The sequence below is a fragment of the Staurois parvus genome, unplaced genomic scaffold (genome assembly GCF_062004578.1).
Source record: "Staurois parvus isolate SC_StPar_1 unplaced genomic scaffold, SC_StPar_1.0 ptg000748l, whole genome shotgun sequence".
Classification (NCBI taxonomy): Eukaryota; Metazoa; Chordata; class Amphibia; order Anura; family Ranidae; genus Staurois; species Staurois parvus.
In genome coordinates this window covers 591,370-614,413 of record NW_028318544.1, presented here as the reverse complement: position 1 = coordinate 614,413, position 23,044 = coordinate 591,370, and the positions used below count along the sequence as shown (strand labels likewise).

The window sequence follows — 23,044 nt, the reverse complement described above, 5'->3', positions numbered from 1 at the left end:
TACAAAAACTGTAGCTGCTGACTTTTAATATACAGACACTTACCTGTCCCTCGGTCCAGCGATGTCTTCACCATGGCTGGTTTCACCGTCTGTCTTCTCTCCCTGGCGCCGACATCTTCAGTGTGGGCACCCGGCTGTGAGAGCGCTGCGCTTTGTGAATGTCCCCATAGTCTTCTGGGACCTGTCACATGTCCCAGAAGACTACGGGGAGGGAGGGGGGGAGGACAACTTCCACTTCGTTTAGGCGATCACAGCGGAAGTGGGAGCGGGTACCTGTCAAATTCAGGTACCCGCTCCCCAAAGGTACCAATCCTTAATGGGGAGCGGGGCACAAAGGCTTAAAGCGGAACTTCCCCTTTTGGGCAGCGCTCCGCTTTAACTGTCAAGTTGCAACATCCCAGAGCAATCAGCTTACTGGAGCGACATCAGTGAAGGAAGGATTCTTGCCGGATGGAATTAGGTATTATTGCAACCTGCATGCTGCTCTTTGTCTTCTGCAAACATTTCATAATACATACTACACAATGACTGGTGTGAATCATTAAAACGGGTGCAAAAGAGAATCTGTTTTCAATTGCAACAAATTAAATGTAATATTTCCAATGAAAGAGACTCTAATGTGTTATGTGCATCAACTGTATTTTTGCATAGCTGTAATGAATCAGTCACAATCGCTTTAACATTTCCTGTCCTTAACCTCCTCCCACATGGAGTGTAGTAATATGACGGCCGAGCAGGAGTGTTGCTATCCTGGGTGGACGTCATATGAAATCTTCTGGGGATTGAGACTTGCTCGCCCCCCATGGCCAGGCGCTGTGGTGCAATCTGTCACCCACTGTGTCCACCAAAAGCTCTATCTGTCTAAAAAAATTATAAAATGTCATATGAGTGCTGCATTGCATGACCACGCAATTGTCATTCAAAATGTAGCATTGATGAAAGTTGAAAGCTGGCCTAGGCAGGATGGGTGTGCAAGTGCCCGGTATTGGGTAAGAGGTTAAAGAGAACCAATCCCCCCGCTCCCCAAGGAAACAATTAAAAGTCAGCGGCTACAAATACTGTAGCCACTGACTTTTAATATTAGGGCACTTACTTGTACAGGGATCTAGTGGTGTCTTCATCCCAAGCCGATTCTTCAATCGGCTGTCAGGTGCTGGCGCCGCCATCTTGAATAAGGGAAACCAGCAGCGAAGCCTTGTTACTTCACAGCCAGTTCCATACTGCACATTTGCAAAGCGTGCTGCGCTTTGTGAATGGGCCTCAGTCATCTGCGAAGTGACCCAGAGGGCTGTGGGGAGGGGCGCAAACTTCCGGCTCAGTTCACTGTGGCGAACTGTCAAAACCAGGTACCCGTTCCCTGCTCCCCCCTCCCCAGGTGCCAAATGTGGCAGGGGATGGAGAAGGCAGATAAGCGGAGCTTCCACTTTTGGATGGAACTCTGCTTAAGGCCTCATGCACACTGGGTGTTTTGTCCTGGTGCAGAAGATCCCAGTGTTTTGATAGCCTTCCACCTGCACCACACTGTCTGTGTTTGGGCACAGGCACCCACATCCACACAACTGTCCAAATGGGAGCCTGTAAAGTCTATGGGAAGCTGAAAGTGGCTTCTGCTGGATGGTGCACCGAGTAGAACGAATGTTTAGGGCAGTATACTCAGAAATGCATGCAGTCTGAGTTCCGGGCATTCATTTCTGGGTGCACACTGCCCAAATGTTGGTACTACTCAGTGCACCATCCAGCCGGAGCAATATATGCATGAAGGTAAAAAACCTTCAGTGTGCAGCAGTGCCCCCAACCCCTTAATACTTACCTGAGCCTCATCAAGATCCATTGATGTGAATGGCAGCCTAAGCTGTCCTGGGTCTCTGCCTCCTCATTGGTTGAGAGAGCAAGCGGAAGCCATTGGCTCCCACTGCTGTCGATCACAGCCAGTCAGCCAATGAGACGAGAGAGGGGGTGGGGCCAAGCAACAGCTCCGCATGTGAGTGGACACACGGAGCAGCAGGTGCCCCCATAGCAAGCTGCTTGCCATGGGGGCACACAGCAGGAGGGATGGGCCAGGAAAGGACAACCTGCGGTGGACTCAAGAAGAAGAGGATCCACGCTGCTCTCAGCAAAACCACTGCACATAGTAGGCAAGTATAGACATGTTTGTTATTTTCCCCCCCAAAAATTAACCTTTAGACTCCCTTTAAGGTCACCACATATGTTTATTGTATTATCTACATTAGCTCTACCAACAAGTATGTGGTGAAAGGCCCTGTCTGATTGCATACAAATTGATTGAATAGTTTGGGTCCGTCCTCATAGTACCAGTTTTGGTAGATCTTATGGAGATTGTACAATCAGAGATTATATGGCCAGATTGTAACATGTATAGAAAACCTTAGGGCAGACAGTGCACACAGTTTACCACTGATAATGGAGATCTGCCAGCACAGTACAGCCAGGGTCAATTATGGCAAACATTACTCTCCAGTCCCATCCTTATTATAAGGGGAGAGCTAAATACGATTTTTCTAACATTAGGAAGTTAAAGTGTTACTAAACCCAGAACAGTAAAATCAGTCTGTATATGCAGTAAAGCATGCTTGTTATACTCACTGTGGAACCTAAGGGGTTAATCCTCTGCATTGTGTAAAAAGGCCGTTTGATCCTTCCTTCTCTGTTCCTCCCCTTTTTTAAGCAAACACCTCTTATCTCTTGATAAGACAGACTGGATCGTAGGCATTTGCACATGCTCAGTTTGGTAGAGAGGTTTTTTTTTGGGAGAGTGCATGTGATCAGCACAGGACCAATCAGCATTGGTCAGACAGAGGTCAGGGGTTTTCCATCCTCTTAGAGAAGAAAGAAAATTCCTCCTACAAGCTTTAGCTAGTGCTTGGCTGAACACTGATAGAAGTCACAAGACTGCTCTAACTTCTGATGAGAAAAGGTATTTAGCAGTTTATATTTACTAAAATAAGTGCATTTCCATATTCTGTGCACTGTGGGAGACCGGATACAGTGAATGCAGGGTCCGGGGTTTAGTAACGCTTTAAGCAGCAATTTATAAATATTTTAAAGTTATGTTATGTGAATGTGACATGTAACAAATCTTAGATTGTAAGCTCATAACCCTCTTGTATTGAACTGTATTGCATGAGTTGATTGGACAGTATCAGCTGGTGTCATGTGCACCCGAATAAACGAATGGAACAAAATTTGGATCCATTCATTATCTGAATCATCAAATGAATTTGAAAATTAAGTTAATTTCGCAATGGGCCTGAACTAGATTCCCCTCCCTCCTAGATTGTAAGCTCCCAGGATCAGGCCCTCCAACCCTCTTGTATTGAACTGTATTGTTGCTGCATTGTCTCCCTTTATTTTGTAAAGCGCTGAGCAAACTATTGGCGCTATATAAATCCTGTATTATAATAATAATAATGGAGGCATTGTTCCAGTTTGGCTGCAAAAGTGGAAATATACTTGAAGCCTTGTGAGTGTGTTAGGTATGGGCTAAACGTGTATTTGTTATATCTTCCATCTTACCTGAGGCAAAGTTCCTTTCACTAACGTGGGAATATCTGCTATGCTGTATCCCACTGCAGCCAAACCATCATCGACATTCAGGTCAAAAAGAAATTTCCGTAATGTGTCTGCCAAGATAAGTCCGGCGTCTTCAAGTTTTGCAGTCTGGATATCCGCCCCTGAATTAAGATATAAAGATGTGACTGTAGTCTACTGAGATGAGGAGGAAGCTTGTTCTAGATCTAATTGGATAATGCTGCAGACTGAATTGATGCCAGATTCTGATCAGACGACCCCCAATAACTTTGGGGGAGCACAGTTTCTGTTTTTAAAAGATATTTTGACTCATGATCAGAATGATATGCATACTATGTTATTAATATGATATGCTCCAAACATCACAAGCATGGACTAGATTCATTTGATAAAGACAGCACAGTGGCTAAATGGTTAGCACTTCCGCCTGGCAGTACTCGGGTCATTGGTTTGAATCCCAACCACGGCACCACCTGCCCCTGGAGTTTGCATGCTCTCCCTGTGCCTGTGTGGGTTTCCTCCGGGTACTCTGGTTTCCTCCTACACTCCAAAGACATGCTGGTAGGTTAATTGGATCCTGTCTAAATTGTCCCTAGTATGTATATGTATGAATGTGAGTTAGGGACCTTAGATTGTACGCTCCTTGAGGGTTAGGGACTGATGTGGATGTACAATATATATATATATATATGTGTGTGTAAAGCACGGCGTAAATTAATGGTGCTATATAAGTACCTGTAATAATAAATAAAATAATAAAGACCTCATTTCCTTCCATAAGATATATACTGTGGCTGGGGGACTTTTCTTTTTTTTTAACATGCTCTACAGGAGCACAAGTGTATGCTGCCATCTAGTGGCCGAAGGACAAATACTTTTTATGACATTTAGCTAAATACGTAGCAGTCTATTTCTAAAGTATTTTCACCAATGATTCATATAGGTTTCACCAGTGATTCAGACATTTTTACAATAGGATACAATTAGAAAATCCATGAATCCTGGGTGAAAGTTGTTTGAAAAAAGTTATAAATAAATCCCTTATTGTAAAATATGTGATTGTGCCTGTGTGGGTTTCTCCCGGGCAGGGGCGTCCCTAGGGTTGGTGTCACCCGGTGTGATAACACTTGGTGACATTCCCTCCGACGATCCCCACATAATGGATCAGATCTGCGGATTGAGCATCATGGATCGGAGTCCGATCCATGATGCTCCCCAATCCGCAGATCCGATTCTTCCTGTGAGGATCGTCGGCATGCAACCTATAGGGGGTGACACTGGACCCGCTCCATGAAAAAGGTAAGTTGTAAAGAAAGCCGAAGATCCCCGCAGGATGGATCAGATCTTCGGCTTTCTTCACAACTTACCTTTTCATGGAGCAGCTGCCTCTGGACGCCACTGCTCCCGGGTACTCCGGTTTCCTCAACCACTTCGAAGACATGCTGGTAGGTTATTTATCTCCTGTATAAATAAGTCCTATCGTATTTATGACATTTTTGATAGAGGCCTAAAGCCTTGTACACATAATGTGAATGTCGGATGAATGATTGTCAGGTTTTTTTTTATGCATGCTAGTTTCATATTGAAAATGAAGAGGGCACTAAGGTTATGAAAAGACCTAAGACAGAATACAACTTCAGAAGTGATGGAATGTATTGTACTGTAATGTAAGCTTTCATTTCTGAGCATGAGTGGTCTTGGTCACTTGATTTATTTATGGATAATTACTGTACTGATTAAACGAAAATTGTTCTGTTATCTTACGAGAAACATTTTCAGGCTTGTCCCTTCGGATAATTTCTCATGAACTGTCATGATCAGCTCTCTCGTACTAAAGATCAGATTATTGGACAATCGCTCTAAGAGCTGTGTTTTTCATCCAATATTCTCATGGTACTAGGCATTAGACTGTAAGATCCTTGAGGGAAGGGACTGATGTAAATGTATATATATATACAGTCAGGTCCATAAATATTGGGACATGGACACAATTCTAACATTTTTGGCTCTATACACCACCACAATGGATTTGAAATGAAATGAACAAGATGTGCTTTAACTGTAGACTGTCTGCTTTAATTTGAGGGTATTTACATCCAAATCAGGTGAACGGTGTAGGAATTACAACAGTTTGCATATGTGCCTCCCACTTTTTAAGGGACCAAAAGTAATGGGACAATTGGCTTCTCAGATATTCCATGGCCAGGTGTGTGTTATTCCCTCATTATCCCAATTACAATGAGCAGATAAAAGGTCCAGAGTTCATTTCAAGTGTGCTATTTGCCTTTGGAATCTGTTGCTGTCAACTCTCAAGATGAGATCCAAAGAGCTGTCACTATCAGTGAAGCAAGCCATCATTAGGCTGAAAAAACAAAACAAACCCATCCGAGAGATAGAAAAAACATTAGCCGTGACCAAAACAACTGTTTGGAACATTCTTAAAAAGAAGGAATGCACCAGTGAGCTCAGCAACACCAAAAGACCCGGAAGACCACAGAAAACAACTGTGGTGGATGAGCGAAGAATTCTTTCCTTGGTGAAGAAAACACCCTTCACAACAGTTGGCCAGATCAAGAACACTCTCCAGGAGGTAGGTGTATGTGTGTCAAAGTCAGCAATCAAGAGAAGACTTCACCAGAGTGAATACAGAGGGTTTACCACAAGATGTAAACCATTGGTGAACCTCAAAAACAGGAAGGCCAGATTAGAGTTTGCCAAACAACATGTAAAAAAGCCTTCACAGTTCTGGAACAACATCCTATGGACAGATGAGACCGAGATCAACTTGTACCAGAGTGATGGGAAGAGAAGAGTATGGAGAAGGAAAGGAACTGCTCATGATCCTAAGCATACTGTTATGCCGCCTGGCAGAGTCTCTAGCAGCCCACCGCACGGACGCTCCCAGGGCGCGGGGTCTAAGTCCCAGCCTGCTGTTCACCAGGGCCCCTGATGGTGGGGATGGACTTGGTGCAGACTGAAACCAGGTCGCGACCCCCGAGTGCGTCCTGCGGTGGTAGAGAATACTGACAGGGGAGTGCAGGAACGGAATCTACTTGGAAGAGGCAGACAGATACACAGGTCTGACCCAAACCGGATGGATGGATGGATGGATGGATACGGTATGCGTGGTCAGACAGGCCGGTCGGTATTATGCGGGCAGCGAGGTACAGAGGAGCGAGCTAAGAATGGTCAGGTCACAAGCCAGGTTCAGCAGGATGCGGGCAAATACAGTACCAGGGATCAGACAGAAGAGTAGTCAGGCAAGCCAGGGGTCAAACAGGAGAGAGCAGGATCAGGAACAAGCAGAGGTCGGCAACGGAGTATACAGCAACACAGGAACAGGATACAGGACACAGGATACAAGACCAAACGGCAACTAACATACCTGTTCCTGCGTTTAAATAGCCCGCCTCCCGCTGTCATTGGTGCCAGGCGCGCGTCCGTGATCCCGAGTGCGCATGCGCGAACCCCGCCGCTGCCATGCGCGGCCAGGTCCTACCGCCCGCCGGGTAGAGAGAGTGGGTGTTCTGCGCATGCGCCGCCCGACGCGATGCCGCAGAACACCTGGATCCTGACAATGCCCCCCCCCCTACGGGCAGCCGCCGGATGCCCAACAGTTCTCTCTTGCGTGGGTGGTTGTCAAAAAAATCCCGAATCAATCTAGAGGCATGAATGTTCTGGGAGGGTTCCCATGAGTTCTCCTCTGGACCATACCCTTTCCACTTAAGGAGAAACTGGGTCTGACCCCCCCTCTTCCTACAGTCTAGAATTGTCTCAATTTCGAATTCCTCCTCCCCATCAACGTTTATGGCGTCCGGAGGCCTAGATCTCCGGTTCGGGAATGGGTCCGGTGCCGCGGGTTTCAACAGCGATACATGAAATACCGGGTGTATTCTAAAGGATTCCGGGAGTACGAGCTCGTACGCCACTTCGTTAACCTTCCTCTTTACCTGGAATGGGCCCATAAATCTCGGTCCCAATTTCCGCGATGGGCATATCATCTTAAGGTTTGTTGTGGCCAACCAGACCTGGTCCCCTGGGTGTAACATAAGCTCCCCTCTTCTCCTTTTGTCAAAGGCTTTCTTACTGCCCTCCTGGGCCTTCAGGATTGCTTCTTGTAAGACCTTATTGTTTGCAGAAAGGAAGTGCAACATGTCCTGTGTAGCTGGCACCGAACTTTCAGGAATTGTGTCAGGTAAAAAGGTCGGGTGGAAGCCGTAGTTGGCAAAAAATGGGGATTGCTGAGTAGTCGAGTGGCTAGCATTGTTGTAAGCAAATTCGGCCAGTGGTAAAAGAGTTAGCCAATCGTCCTGAAGAAATGATGTGTAACATCGGAGATATTGTTCCAAGGTCTGGTTTGTACGTTCGGTCTGTCCATTGGTCTGTGGGTGATATGCCGAGGAGAGAGATAACTTGATTTCCAAGGTCTCGCATAGTGCTTTCCAAAATTTGGAGGTGAACTGGGCACCCCTATCCGAAACTATATCCTTAGGAATTCCTTGGAGTCTCACTACCTCTCTCACAAAGATTTGCGCCGTCTCCGCAGCGGATGGTGTGTCTTTGAGAGGCAAGAAGGGGCCATCTTGGATAGGCGGTCCACAATCACGAAAATGGTGGTATGGTCTTGAGATGGAGGAAGTTCCACAATGAAATCCATCGAAATCATTTCCCACGGTCTGTTGGGTATGGGTAAGGGTCGCAGGAGCCCCCAAGCCTTGTTTCTGGAAGGCTTATTCCTTTGACAGACCGCGCAGGTCTTTATGTAAGCCTCGCAATCTTTGGACATGCTGGGCCACCAGAACATACGTTGTAGAAGTTCCAACGTCTTCCGGGTCCCGAAGTGCCCAGCCAGGGGATGGTCATGGCAATGGCCCAAGACCGTGGTGCGAGATTCGTCAGGTACCAAGATTCGTTCTCCTTTCCACCATAATCCGTCTCTATTCTGTAGTGGCACCCCTGGAACCTTTGGAGCCCCTATGGATGCTGCCTGTAGTTGGGAACGTAGCTCAGTCTGTAATGCCAAAAAATTACCAGACGACAGGATGGTGTCAGGTTTGTGGGCCTCCTTTGGGTCTTCGAACATCCGCGAAAGAGCATCTGGTTTCGTGTTCTTTGATCCAGGCCTATAAGTGATATGAAACACAAACCGAGAGAAAAAAAGTGCCCACCTAGCCTGTCTTGGTCTCAAGCGCTTCGCCGTTCTTAAATATTCAAGGTTCTTGTGATCCGTAAAAATCAATATCGGGTGCACGGCTCCTTCCAGCAAGTACCTCCACTCCTCCAACGCTGCCTTGATGGCCAGGAGTTCTCGGTCCCCTATGTCATAGTTCTTTTCGGCCGAAGATAGTTTCCTGGAGAAAAATGCCACGGGATGCATCAGTTCCTTGATGCCCTTCCTTTGGGAAAGCACAGCCCCAACCGCGTTTTCGGAAGCATCCACCTCCAAGATGTAGGGTAGTGAAGAATCAGGATGGCTCAATACTGGGGCCTCGGTGAATAACCTCTTTAGGGACTCAAAGGCTTCCTGCGCCTCAGATGTCCACTTGAAACGCACTCCCTGCTTGGTAAGTGGCGTGATGGGGGATACTAGGCCTGAAAAGTTCCTAATGAATTTCCGGTAAAAATTAGCAAAGCCAATGAACCGCTGAACCCCTTTTTTATCTAACGGCACCGGCCATTCCAGAACTGCGGAGATCTTCTGTGGATCCATCGCTATTCCAGTAGTAGAAATAATTAAGCCTAAGAAGGGGATACTGTGCTGCTCAAAACTGCATTTATCTGCCTTTGCGTATAACCCATGCAAACGGAGCCTTTCCAGCACTACCCTGACGTGACCCCTATGCTCCTCCAGAGATGCAGAAAAAATTAAGATATCATCAAGATAGATGACCACAAAAATATCCAAGAAGTCCCTGAACACATCGTTAATGAAGTGCTGGAAGGTGGCGGGGGCGTTACACAGACCGAAGGGCATTACCAGGTACTCAAAGTGCCCGAACCTAGTACGGAAGGCAGTCTTCCACTCATCTCCCTCCCGAATACGGACCAGATTGTAAGCCCCCCTCAAATCCAACTTCGTAAAAACAGATGCAGTCCTGAGTCGCTGAAACAGTTCTGGTACTAAAGGAAGTGGGTAACGGTTCTTTACCGTGATCTTGTTAAGCTCCCTATAGTCCACACAGGGCCTTAAGGATTTATCCTTCTTCTCAACAAAGAAAATACCCGCCCCGGCCGGGGATGTGGAGGGGCGTATGAACCCCTTCTGAAGATTTTCCTCAATATATTCCTTTAGTACCCCTAGTTCTTTTTCTGACAGAGGAAAGATCCGCCCGAAGGGTACCTCAGATCCCGGGAGCAGATCGACTGGACAGTCGTAGGCCCTATGCGGAGGAAGATTGTCAGCTCCCCGCTTACTAAATACGTCAAGGTATTGATGGTAAACTGAAGGGACGAGTTGTGTCAGCTCCATGTCAGTATCTACGCAGAATAGTGTGCGTGGAGCCTCCGGCTCATGTGGACAACAATGCTCTTGGCAGTATGGAGAGCCGAACCGGAGGGTACCGGCTTTCCAATTAATCTGGGGGTCGTGGGCCCGCAGCCACGGAAGCCCCAGAATAATTGGAAACAGAGGGGAGGAGATAGCATTCAAACACAGGAATTCCCGGTGAGTCTCGGATACAGTCACACAGAGAGGCGGGGTCTCCCGATCCACCACCCCAGACTTGATCCGAGATCCATCGGCTAGGAAAATATTAAACCCACATTCTTTAACCTGTAAGGGAATCTGGAATCGAGCCGCGAAGTCCACATCCACAAAACAGCTACAGGCCCCGGAATCAATGATCGCTGTTGCCGTCACGACCCTTCCGGGGAGCTGGAATGAAATGGGTACCGCTAAATAATTGACATTGTGACTGGCTGTGGTAGGTGTGGCAGAGTAAACAGAAGTGCACTTACCAGCCTTCACCGGACAGGAACGTACCATGTGGCCAGCCTCCCCATAGTAGAGGCACAGGTTGTTGCGGCGGCGTCTTTGACGCTCTTCAGGTGTTAGGGAGGGACGAGCTAGCCCAACTTGCATTGGTTCCGGCGTATCCAGGGGTTCTGGATTGCGATTCCCAGCAGTGCTACTGACTGGTCCTGGAGCATGGGGAAACATCCAAGCAGGCCTCAGGCCCTGGCCTGACCTCTCCATCCTGCGTTCCCGCAAGCGTCGGTTGATCTGAATAGCCAGGGTCATGAGATTTTCTAGTGTGGCTGGTATGCCTACCCTGGCTAGTTCGTCTTTCAGGGACTCAGACAGGCCTATGCGGAACTGGTTGCGCAAGGCAGCGTCGTTCCATTGCGTGTCTCCCATCCACCGCCTGAACTCACCCGCATACTCCTCTGCAGGCCTACGACCTTGCCTGAGAGACTGAAGGGCCGATTCAGCTGATGCTGCTCGTTCGGGATCATCGTAAAGGAGGCCCATCGCTTCAAAAAATGCTGCCACAGATTTCAGCTGAGGTGGTTGCTGGATCTCTAATAGTCGATGCGCCCATTCTTGGGGTTCATCCAGTAGCAAAGAAATAATAAACCCCACCTTCACGGTTTCTGTCGCGAACGTACGTGGCTGGAGCCTAAAGTACAACAGGCAGGCATTACGAAATGCTCTGAACTTGGTGCGATTCCCACTGAATCGTTCTGGGACAGGAACATGAGGTTCTGGCATAAGTGTAGGTGTAGGTGCTGCTGGCCCGGCCAGGGTTTCAGTGGTACCACTGGCCGGAGCTGAGGGACTATGATCTTGGGGGGCCGAAATAGTGGTGGTTAGGGTCTGGATCCGACCATCCAGGTGATTATAGCCCTCCTCCAGCGCCCTTACCGCCTGAGTAAGAGCCGCCAGATGCTGGCACATATTTTCCAGGGGGGAAGGTCCTCTTCCAGGTTCCGTCATCTTTTGGCCGTTTGGTACTGTTATGCCGCCTGGCAGAGTCTCTAGCAGCCCACCGCACGGACGCTCCCAGGGCGCGGGGTCTAAGTCCCAGCCTGCTGTTCACCAGGGCCCCTGATGGTGGGGATGGACTTGGTGCAGACTGAAACCAGGTCGCGACCCCCGAGTGCGTCCTGCGGTGGTAGAGAATACTGACAGGGGAGTGCAGGAACGGAATCTACTTGGAAGAGGCAGACAGATACACAGGTCTGACCCAAACCGGATGGATGGATGGATGGATGGATGGATACGGTATGCGTGGTCAGACAGGCCGGTCGGTATTATGCGGGCAGCGAGGTACAGAGGAGCGAGCTAAGAATGGTCAGGTCACAAGCCAGGTTCAGCCGGATGCGGGCAAATACAGTACCAGGGATCAGACAGAAGAGTAGTCAGGCAAGCCAGGGGTCAAACAGGAGAGAGCAGGATCAGGAACAAGCAGAGGTCGGCAACGGAGTATACAGCAACACAGGAACAGGATACAGGACACAGGATACAAGACCAAACGGCAACTAACATACCTGTTCCTGCGTTTAAATAGCCCGCCTCCCGCTGTTATTGGTGCCAGGCGCGCGTCCGTGATCCCGAGTGCGCATGCGCGAACCCCGCCGCTGCCATGCGCGGCCAGGTCCTACCGCCCGCCGGGTAGAGAGAGTGGGTGTTCTGCGCATGCGCCGCCCGACGCGATGCCGCAGAACACCTGGATCCTGACACATACCACCTCATCAGTGAAGCATGGTGGTGGTAGTGTCATGGCGTGGGCATGTATGGCTGCCAATGGAACTGCTTCTCTTGTATTTATTGATGATGTGACTGCTGACAAAAGCAGCCGGATGAATTCTTAAGTGTTTCGGGAATATTATCTGCTCATATTCAGCCAAATGCTTCAGAACACATTGGACGCTTCACAGTGCAGATGGACAATTACCCAAAGCAGACTGCAAAAGCAACCAAAGAGTTTTGTAAGGGAAAGAAGTGGAATGTTATGCAATGGCCAAGTCAATCACCTGACCTGAATCCGATTGAGCATGCATTTCACTTGCTGAAGACAAAACTGAAGGAAAAATGCCCCAAGAACAAGCAGGAACTGAAGACAGTTGCAGTAGAGGCCTGGCAGAGCATCACCAGGGATGAAACCCAGCGTCTGGTGATGTCTATGCGTTCCACACTTCAGGCTGTAATTGACTGCAAAGGATTTGCAACCAAGTATTAAAAAGTGAAAGTTTGATTTATGATTATTGTTATGTCCCATTACTTTTGGTCCCTTAAAAAGTGGGAGGCACATATGCAAACTGTTGTAATTCCTACACCGTTCACCTGATTTGGATGTAAATACCCTCAAATTAAAGCTGACAGTCTTCAGTTAAAGCACATCTTGTTCGTTTCATTTCAAATCCATTGTGGTGGTGTATAGAGCCAAAAATGTTAGAATTGTGTCCATGTCCCAATATTTATGGACCTGACTGTATATATATATATATATATATATATATATATATATGTAAAGTGCTGAACAAATTGATGGCACTATATATGTACTTATTAACCTTTTCCCGTCTAGCCCATATCAATAAACGGCCGGATGGGAGCGCTGCTGATGCGGGTGGACGTTTCTAAGCGTCCCTCCGCATCCATTGCCTGTGCATGCTCCCTGGGGGCATGTGGCACCGCGACTGGTGCCCGTTGTGTCCGGAGGACCCAGATAGCTGTACGGGACCTCTGTGTGAGGTCCCGATTCATGTGTTCACCGATTGGCAAATCAGTGATCACATGAACAGTAGTAAACAAGATGTCACTTCCTGACATCATTGCTTACTACTTGTGATATCTGTGAATGATCACAGAGGTCACATGGTACAAGGCTACTTGTACCATGTGACAAGCTGTGACCAGTTACAGCTCACACAGTATTTCTCAATAGCTGCATTTTGCTTGAGGTGATTGTAGCCGTATTAGTGCACTTGCAACAGAAACAATTGAGTACTGTCCGTGATACTTTTTTTATTTGCACTAACATACAATTTTGAGGACAAGCTTTCAGGGTATGTCCCCTTCTTCAAGGTCCAAGCAGTACTATACCATAGTATAGTATAGTATATATATATATTGTGACAGTAGGCAGGTGAAATCACCTGGTTGCGTCCTGGATGGACGATATATTTGTCCGAGATTCAGGGTTTATGGGGATTTGTACCACTAGAGGGAAGTGCTGAGTCCTTCAGCACTGAGATAATGAGCCCAGCTGAAGGTAGTGGGCTCATTAACACTTGTATAAAGCTTCCCAGAGTGCTTAGGGAGTTGCTCCACCCTGGAACCAGATCTGTGCCTGAACTGTCTGGGGAGCTGACCTGTTATCTGTGTGCAGAGAGACCAAAGCCTGTGTGGCTAACCTCCCAGTACTAGCAACTAGGTATAGCAGCAGGCTGTACCTAGTGGGTAGCTAGGGAAAGCTGTTGTTGCAGTAAGTAGCCAAGTTGGCCAGGATTTATTTTTGATGTCTCTTTTTGTTTATCATTTTTTCTGTAAATATTGTAAATAAATTGCACCTGTTTGTTTTCACCTCCACTATTGTTGTGCTGTGCCTATCTTTTTGTGTTGTGCACCCATCCAGGGGGTCACACACACCCGCTGCCGAGCTAACCTTGTTACATATGGTGGAGGACGGCGGGCAGTTGTGGTAACTAAAGGCCAGCATGGAGGAGATAATCAGACAGTTGGCTCTGGCAAATGCCAATCAACAACAGGCAAATGCCAATCAACAGCAGGCAAATGCAAGTTTCCAGCAGAGCATTGCAGCCCAGCAGAAGGCCTTGGAACAAGCAGAGGTCCGCCATAGGGAATTGCTGGTGCAACAGGACCAGAAACACCAGAAACAAATTGAGGCTGTTTTGAAGCAGCTCCAGCAGAGGCAGCAGACTGAGGCTGGTGATGATTCTGGTAAAACACCATCATTTTCTGTGGGCCGTTTATTGCCAAAAATGACTGGAGAGGATGATCCGGAGGTGTTTCTAACCACCTTTGAAAGGACTGCTGAAAGGGAAAAGTGGCCTAAAGAACAGTGGGCTGGATTGATGGCCCCATTATTAACTGGAGAATCGCAAAAAGCTTACTATGACCTGGAGCCAGACCAAGCCAAAAACTATGATGTGCTAAAAGTGGAAATTTTGGCCCGGTTGGGTGTTACCCTCGCTGTCCGTGCTCAGCGGGTACATAATTGGACTTTTCGGCTTGGGAAACCTCCCAGGTCACAGATGTATGATCTCATTCACCTGAGCAGGAAGTGGCTGCAGCCAGAGACTTTGACCGCCCCAAAAATTGTGGAACGTGTCGTCATGGATCGGTTCCTAAGGTCTCTGCCTAATACTATTCAAAAGTGGGTCAGCCATGGAGACCCAGAAACTGCAGACAAGCTGGTGGATCTAGTGGAGAGATACTTGGCTACTGAGAACCTGACCTCCTCTTTCAGAGACTCACGGACTTTCCACCCTAAGACCAGACCATCCCCAGCGGCGGGTAAGATGACTACAAGGGGTGAGGGTGGAGAGAGTGAGAGGGTGGGAGTATTACCCAATGTCTGGCAAGAGCGGCCAGGAAGGCCAAGGCCGCAAGAAGCGGTGAAAAAAATTATTTGTTACCGCTGCCGGCAAGAGGGACATATTGCAGCTAATTGCCCAGTGGTGGATGAGCCTATACAGTGTGACTTTCTGAGCAATAGACGTCAGTCGCTGTTTGCGACAGTGGTATGCACGGCCAGCCCGGGCACTGAGAAACATTTGTGCAAAATGACTGTTAATGGAAATAATATTGTGGGGTTGCTGGATTCAGGTAGCTTGGTAACCTTGATAAGAGAGGAGATGGTCACTACAAAGGTCTCTGGGCATAAAAAGGTGGCAGTGATTTGTGTGCATGGGGACACTAGGGAGTATCCCGTGGCTACTGTGTTTTTTGAGACCCCCAAAGGTAACCTGTCTCATCAGGTAGGATTGGTACCTCATCTACCACATGATGCCATTGTGGGGAGGGATTTTCCAAAATTCTGGGAACTCTGGGATTGTTCTGACCCCCCCACTGTCTCCCCTGCAGACCAGGAAGGTGAATCCCAGAAAGCGTCTGAGTGTGGTGAGGTCTCTCCCAAGTTCCCCTTGTCGGTACTAGCTGGGGAGACCCAAGGAACTGGGGAGGAGCCCACCTCCTCAGATGAAAATCTGCCGGTTTTGGATTTCTCGGACTTAGAGGTGCATAGGGAAAATTTTGCCACCGAACAGCTGAAAGACCCCACGCTGATAAAAGCCCGGGAAAATGTAGTAAAAGTAGATGGCCAACTAGTGAGTCCTGAGAAAACTGCTGCTTATCCATACTTCCTTGTGGAAAGGGACCTACTCTATCGAGTTGCTCAGGGGGCAGAAGAAACCATTGAGCAACTGGTGGTGCCCAGACCTTACAGGAAGTTGGTGTTGGAGTTGGCCCATGGACACATCCTTGGGGGTCATTTGGGGGCGGAGAAAACACGGGAAAGAGTACTGCAGCGGTTCTATTGGCCTGGGGTCATTAAGGAGGTGGAAAATTACTGTTCCTCTTGCCCTGTGTGTCAGAAGTCGGCCCCTATGCCCCATTTCCGTAGTCCACTGGTACCTCTTCCCATCATTGAGGTCCCCTTTGAAAGGATTGCCATGGATTTGGTAGGTCCGCTGGTGAAATCCGCTAGGGGGCATCAGTACCTGTTGGTCATACTCGACTATGCCACCCGCTATCCAGAAGCAATTCCACTCCGAAATACCTCTGCCAAGACAATAGCTAAGGAGCTATTCCTCGTTTTCAGCCGAGTGGGTATTTCAAAGGAACTGCTGACGGACCAGGGAACCCCCTTTATGTCCCGGGTGATGAAAGAGCTCTGCAAACTGTTCAAGGTAAAACAGTTGCGCACCTCTGTGTATCATCCCCAAACTGACGGGTTGGTGGAAAGGTTCAACAAAACCCTGAAACAAATGCTAAGGAAGGTGGTAGATAAGGATGGAAAGGGTTGGGATTATTTAGTACCCTATTTGATGTTTGCCATCCGGGAGGTACCCCAGTCCTCCACAGGGTTTTCACCATTTGAGTTGCTCTATGGGAGACACCCAAGGGGGCTGTTAGATATCGCCAAGGAAACTTGGGAAAGTGAGAGTTCTCCCCACCGGAGTGTGATTGAGCACGTCGCCCAAATGCAAGATAGAATTGCCCAGGTCATGCCTATCGTAAAGGAACATTTGTCCCAAGCACAGTTAGCGCAGCAGAGGGTGTACAATCGGGGGGCCCGGACCAGGTCGTTTGCTGAAGGAGATAGAGTGCTAGTGCTAATCCCTACGGTTGAAAGCAAATTCCTGGCCAAATGGCGTGGCCCATACGAGGTGATTGAGAAAGTGAGTGAGGTGAATTACAGGGTCAGACAACCAGGAAGGCGGAAACCGGAGCAGATCTACCACATCAATCTGCTAAAGGCCTGGAGGGACAGGGAATCCCTAGTTGCTGAGGGTTTGTCACCAGCGCCATCTAACTGCTTGGTTCTGGAGGTTGGAATAGCAGTCACCTTGTCTACAATTCAAAAACAGGAGGCTAAAGAGTTTGTGCTCCGCAACACAGAGGTTTTTTCTGAGCTGCCGGGACAAACCTCGGGGGTGGAGCATGACATTATCACCCCACCGGGTGAAAGAGTAAAACTGAAACCCTATAGAATCCCAGAGGCTCGACGGGAGGCAATACGTGGGGAAGTACAGAGAATGCTAGATTTGGGGGTGATAGAGGAGTCCCAAAGTGACTGGTCCAGCCCCATAGTGTTGGTGCCCAAACCAGATGGGAGCTGGCGATTTTGTAACGACTTTCGACAGTTGAATAAAGTTACAAAATTTGACACCTACCCCATGCCAAGGATAGATGAACTAATCGACCGACTGGGAGCAGCCCGGTACATGACAACACTAGACTTGACGAAAGGTTATTGGCAAATTCCCTTAGCTAAGTCGGCAAAGGAGAAGACTGCATTTGTAACCCCAGAAGGGTCATTCCAGTATAAAAGAATGCCGTTCGGGTTACAGAATGCACCGGCCACCTTTCAGCGAAAAATGGATCAGATTCTTCGTCCCCATCAGAAGTATGCTGCAGCGTACTTGGACGATGTGATTATCCATAGCGCAGACTGGGCCTCACATTTGCCAAAAGTTCAGGCTGTGCTAGACTCAATATGGAAAGCTGGGTTTACGGCCAACCCAAAGAAGTGTACGATTGGACAGGAGGAGGCCAAGTACCTGGGGTACACTATTGGGAGAGGGGTAATAAAACCTCAGATAAACAAAGTGGAAGCAATACAGAATTGGCCACGCCCAAATAACAAAAAGCAGGTACGGGCTTTTCTAGGAATTGCTGGCTACTATCGGCGATTTATTCCCCATTTTGCTTCTATGGCAGTACCCCTAACCAACCTGACAAAAGGGAAGGAGTCTGTCATGGTTAAGTGGTCCCCTGAGGCTGAAGCAGCCTTCCTGTCTTTAAAAAGGGCCTTATGTAGCCAGCCAGTCCTATACTCACCAGACTTCTCAAAAGACTTTGTGGTCCAGACAGATGCATCCAATGTTGGCTTAGGAGCAGTGCTGTCCCAGGTTTGGCAGGGGGAGGAGCACCCGGTAATCTATCTCAGCCGAAAGCTAAAGTCTCACGAGGAAAATTACGCCACGATTGAGAAGGAGTGTTTAGCGGTAAAGTGGACCCTAGATTCCCTTCGGTACTATCTGCTGGGCAGACATTTTGACCTGATCACAGATCACGCTCCCTTGAAATGGATGGCTCAAAATAAGGAGACCAATAGAAGGGTAAATAGGTGGTTTCTGGCCCTACAGGAATTTACCTTCACGGTGAAGCATCGCCCCGGTGTTCAGATGGGAAATGTGGATGCTTTATCCCGGGTACATGCCTGCCTGGCTACTGGTGTTACAACCCCAAGGTTGAAACAAGAGGGGGGGGGTATGTGACAGTAGGCAGGTGAAATCACCTGGTTGCGTCCTGGATGGACGATATATTTGTCCGAGATTCAGGGTTTATGGGGATTTGTACCACTAGAGGGAAGTGCTGAGTCCTTCAGCACTGAGATAATGAGCCCAGCTGAAGGTAGTGGGCTCATTAACACTTGTATAAAGCTTCCCAGAGTGCTTAGGGAGTTGCTCCACCCTGGAACCAGATCTGTGCCTGAACTGTCTGGGGAGCTGACCTGTTATCTGTGTGCAGAGAGACCAAAGCCTGTGTGGCTAACCTCCCAGTACTAGCAACTAGGTATAGCAGCAGGCTGTACCTAGTGGGTAGCTAGGGAAAGCTGTTGTTGCAGTAAGTAGCCAAGTTGGCCAGGATTTATTTTTGATGTCTCTTTTTGTTTATCATTTTTTCTGTAAATATTGTAAATAAATTGCACCTGTTTGTTTTCACCTCCACTATTGTTGTGCTGTGACTATCTTTTTGTGTTGTGCACCCATCCAGGGGGTCACACACACCCGCTGCCGAGCTAACCTTGTTACAATATATATATATATATATATAATGTATAGTATAAAAAAGTATCACGGACAGTACTCAATTGTTTCTGTCAATAGCTGCAGGAATGCAGCCAGAGAGAAAGAGAAATTATTGCATTTACAGTCTTTATGGGTGTAAAAGCAATCAGTGCAAAAAAAGAAAAAAAATCTTCATCACCCCCCACAAGTAGTACAGTGTCACTACGGTAGGGTGACAGTATGTTAAAAAAAACATTATTAATAATAATATATATTAAAAAAAGTAAAAAATGTTTTTGAATTATAAGTTTTGGTTATAAACTATTTTTTTTTTTTTTTTTTTTTACCAAAAAGATAGATGAATACAAGAAAGATAATTTATTTGCAAAATTTTATAAGAACAACACTTTTTTTTCAAAATTTTGGACTTTTTCATCTATATAGCAAAAAAAAAAAAATCCCAGTGGTAGATAAATACCACCAAAATAAAGTTTTATCTGTCTCAAAAAAATGCTAAAAAATTCATAAGGGTACAGTGTTGCATGACCGCGCAATTTTCATTCAAAGTGTGATAGCATTGAAAGCTGAAAATTGGCCTGGACTGGAGGGGGGTGAAAGTGTCCGGACTTGAAGTGGCTAACTAATTAAATAAATAAATAAAACAAACAAAAACATTTAGATTAAGTCAGATCAATTTGCTGACCTCCAGCTGGCTTACCAGTACATTAAGGCATTTCTAATTCCTTTAGGCTCCATTCACATCTGGGCGTTTTGCATCGCGGGTGAAATCGGTGCAATTCTGCCTGTGATCTCAAGGCGCTGTGCAAAAATAACAAATTGCACCAGAAGTGTACAGGTGCCATTCATTGTCAATGGTACCTAAAAATGCGGTGCCATTCTGCTGCGTTTTAGTTGCAATTGAAAATGAATGGCACCTGAACAAGCGTGGTGTGATTTGTCATTTTTGCACAGCGCTTTTGGGTTTGGAGGCCGAATCGTGGCAATTCTGCCTGCGATACAAAACACCCAGATGTGAATGGAGCCTGAAGCTTGCATTTAGTTATTTTTTTTTTTTTAAATCAGCACAAGGGACAGGTACTCAGATTGAATGAGAAGTGTCCCCCTGTGCTGGTGGCTGCTTTCTTTATATAAAGTTTCAGTCCTCTGCCCCCACATACCCCTTCAGCAGTAATCTTCCAGTGCTGTGGGGGCTAATACAGCTGCTGGACCTGTCATAAGCAATCGTCAAGGGCGCCAACTATACCTGCCTTTTCCACCCCCTCCTCCATCCATTCATCTACTGTACTATAACATCCATCAATGAAAAGCACCCTGTGAATAGAGGATGGGAAGATGAATGACAGGTCTGCCTCTTCCATTCATAGAGCACTTTTTATTGTGGGATGCTATATCACAGCTACTGCCCTGGTGAAACTGGCAGAGCAATTTCATCTCTATACATGAAAGTTTCTCATTTCATTAATTTAAAACACAAGAAACCTCCTAAGTTGAAATTAAAGTAGACCTGTCATCTCTGTCACCCGTTCTCTTTCTGAAAATGCTGGTTGACTGGTTGTTTTTAGCTATAATAATTTTTGAACCACTGACTTGCACCAAGCAGTGAAGTCAGAAGTTCTTATATGAATTCTTATCATAAATCAGTGACTAAAATTGCAGCAGCATGTCAATCAGGTACAGGAAAAAAAGAGCTCACTGCTGCTCTATCCCAAGGTATCCTAAAACTTTAATGCAGGTTAGTGGTGCACACTGTCGGATCCTGTCAGTTATCCATCCACTGTAAAGGCATAAAGTGGCACTCGCATAGAAGATCGCTTTTCCTCTTTACTGAGCACAGGATAAAAACTTAAAAGAGGATCCCAACGCTTACATGTTTCAGCTATGTGTGCGCCTTAATCATAGCAAGGTGGGATGTGTTCTGTCAATGATCCCACCTTGCTATGATTAAGGCCCACAAAGGGCTGAAATACATCACCGTTGGGATCCTCTTGTAACTTTTTATCCTGTGATCAATAAAGAGGAATAGCAACCTTCTATGTGAGTACCGCTTTAGCCTTTCACATGTCAGCCAGGTAGGCAATGGTATCCTCAAGGGGTTTGATTAACTAAAGGCAAATAGACTGTTCACTTTCCAAAGGGAGTTGTACTCTACCAAGTAATTTTCCCCACAGGCTCACTATTAAGGGGATTTTTATGATTTATGAAAGTGGGGGCTAAGGACTAGGGATGAATGAATCTGCCAAGGTTTGATTTGGTGAACCCTGCCTGAAAGTTTGTGAACTTGAACTGAGCAGCAACTTCCACTGAAGTTTATAGAGATGAATTCTATAAGGAAATTCTGGCTGTTTTTAGGGCTAGTAGGCAAACTGACAAAAAGGCATTGTAGACATGTACCAAAGCAAAAAAAAAAAGAAAGAAAGAAAGAAAAAAAACACATCTTACAGAGAGAGAGAGGGTCTTTTGATGTGGCTTGAAAGGCAAATATTCAAATCTGCCATTGGCGGCTACAGATGTCGATCACTGGATCCTGACTGGAGATTCCCCACCGGAACCTGAGGAACAGTGAAAGGGAAGAGGTCTGTGTGTAAACAACACAGGTCTCTCCCCTGTCAGCACCGACATGCTGCTTTGTGTTGCTCTGCACAGCAGAGCAATACAAAGCAGCATGTTTCCCTAGTAAAACACACACAGCACACACAGTAAAACAGCACACAGTTAACCCTTTGATCTCCCCAGATATTAACCCCTTCCTGCCCAGTGTCATTAGTAAAGTGTCAGTGCTTTTTAATAGCACTGATCACTGTATTAGTGTCATTAGGATGTCAGTGGCAGTTAGTCAGTTCCCACTCAGTGTGAGAATGCCCGCCATAGTCCCACTATAAGTCGCTGATCACCGCCATTGCTAGTATGAGAAAAAAAATTCCGCCATTTGTAGACGCTATAAACCAATTAATTTACAAGTATTGGGATTTTTTTTTAGCAGAATACATTTTGGCCTAAATTTATGACAAAATTTGCTTTTGAATATGTCCAGGACATGAAAGACAGAAACATCTTGCTTACTTATAAAGATTTTCCTGTGTCTTACCAGGCACTGATTTATAATACAATATTTTATCTCCGAGAGATTTTCAAATAAAAGAATAATTGACAAAAGCAGAATTTATTAGATCTGCATTTGTTTACTGTATCCAAAAGTCACCTAAAATAACAAAAACATCCATTTTCCTGACTTTAAATACTTCAATTCTTACCAAGTATCTCAGCTGCCTCCAGATGGCGCTCAGGACACATGGCTGCAGTGAAGGAGAAGACTGCTGGAGAAGTGAGCACCACTGAAAGTCCATGGGGCTGGTAAAGGGTAAACAAACTATTAGAAGGAAATCGACATTAAAATATTTCATGCAGATATCCCATTCAAAACTGTCATTTAAGAAGCAATGGTCCCACTTTTCAAGTTTACTTGACCAACAATCAAGGCTTAATAAAAGGAGAAATATCACAGAAATGTTGCATTCAAGCAGAGGTAAAATTTTTAATTATCTTGTTCAATATATGAATTCCTTTTTTTCACATGCCATTATGTATATTTTCGAAACATTTACATAGCAATAGAGTTGTCCAGCAAAAGTGCCAATGGCTGGGACCAATTATGATACTGTCAGCTGTGCTTTTTGGCAAAAATATGGTTTGCCTTGGAAAATAAAATTTAGCTGAGAATTTAAGATAGTACACTGACAGGAAGAAATTAAAGTGTTAATTCACCTTTTCAGAAAAAATGAACCTGAGCACTCTCCCCTCACCCCCGATAAGTAAGAGGTGAACCAGGAAAGAGTCAAAAGTCACAGAGGCAAAGAGAAATGAGTACTTTGAGGATGGAGGGGTGGTCAACATGGCAGTAGAGAGGGTACAGAATAGTGACCATTGGTTTTAGCAATTAGTAAGTCATTAGTGAGTTTTAGGAGAGCAGTTTTTATGGAGTGTTGCAGGATAT

At 46.5% G+C, this 23,044-nt stretch overlaps 1 protein-coding gene across 1 annotated transcript in view; it reads right to left on the bottom strand.

The window, feature by feature from the left end:
* ADHFE1 (alcohol dehydrogenase iron containing 1) overlaps window positions 1-23,044 on the bottom strand; it is a 60,842-nt gene that overhangs the window by 9,154 nt on the left and 28,644 nt on the right. Inside the window, exons 13-14 of the mRNA XM_089654263.1 lie at window positions 22,305-22,401; window positions 3,535-3,692 (exon numbers count right to left, since the gene is read on the bottom strand). Of these exons, the coding sequence (XP_089510389.1) occupies window positions 3,535-3,692; window positions 22,305-22,401 (255 nt within the window). The remainder of the gene's footprint in view (window positions 1-3,534; window positions 3,693-22,304; window positions 22,402-23,044) is intronic.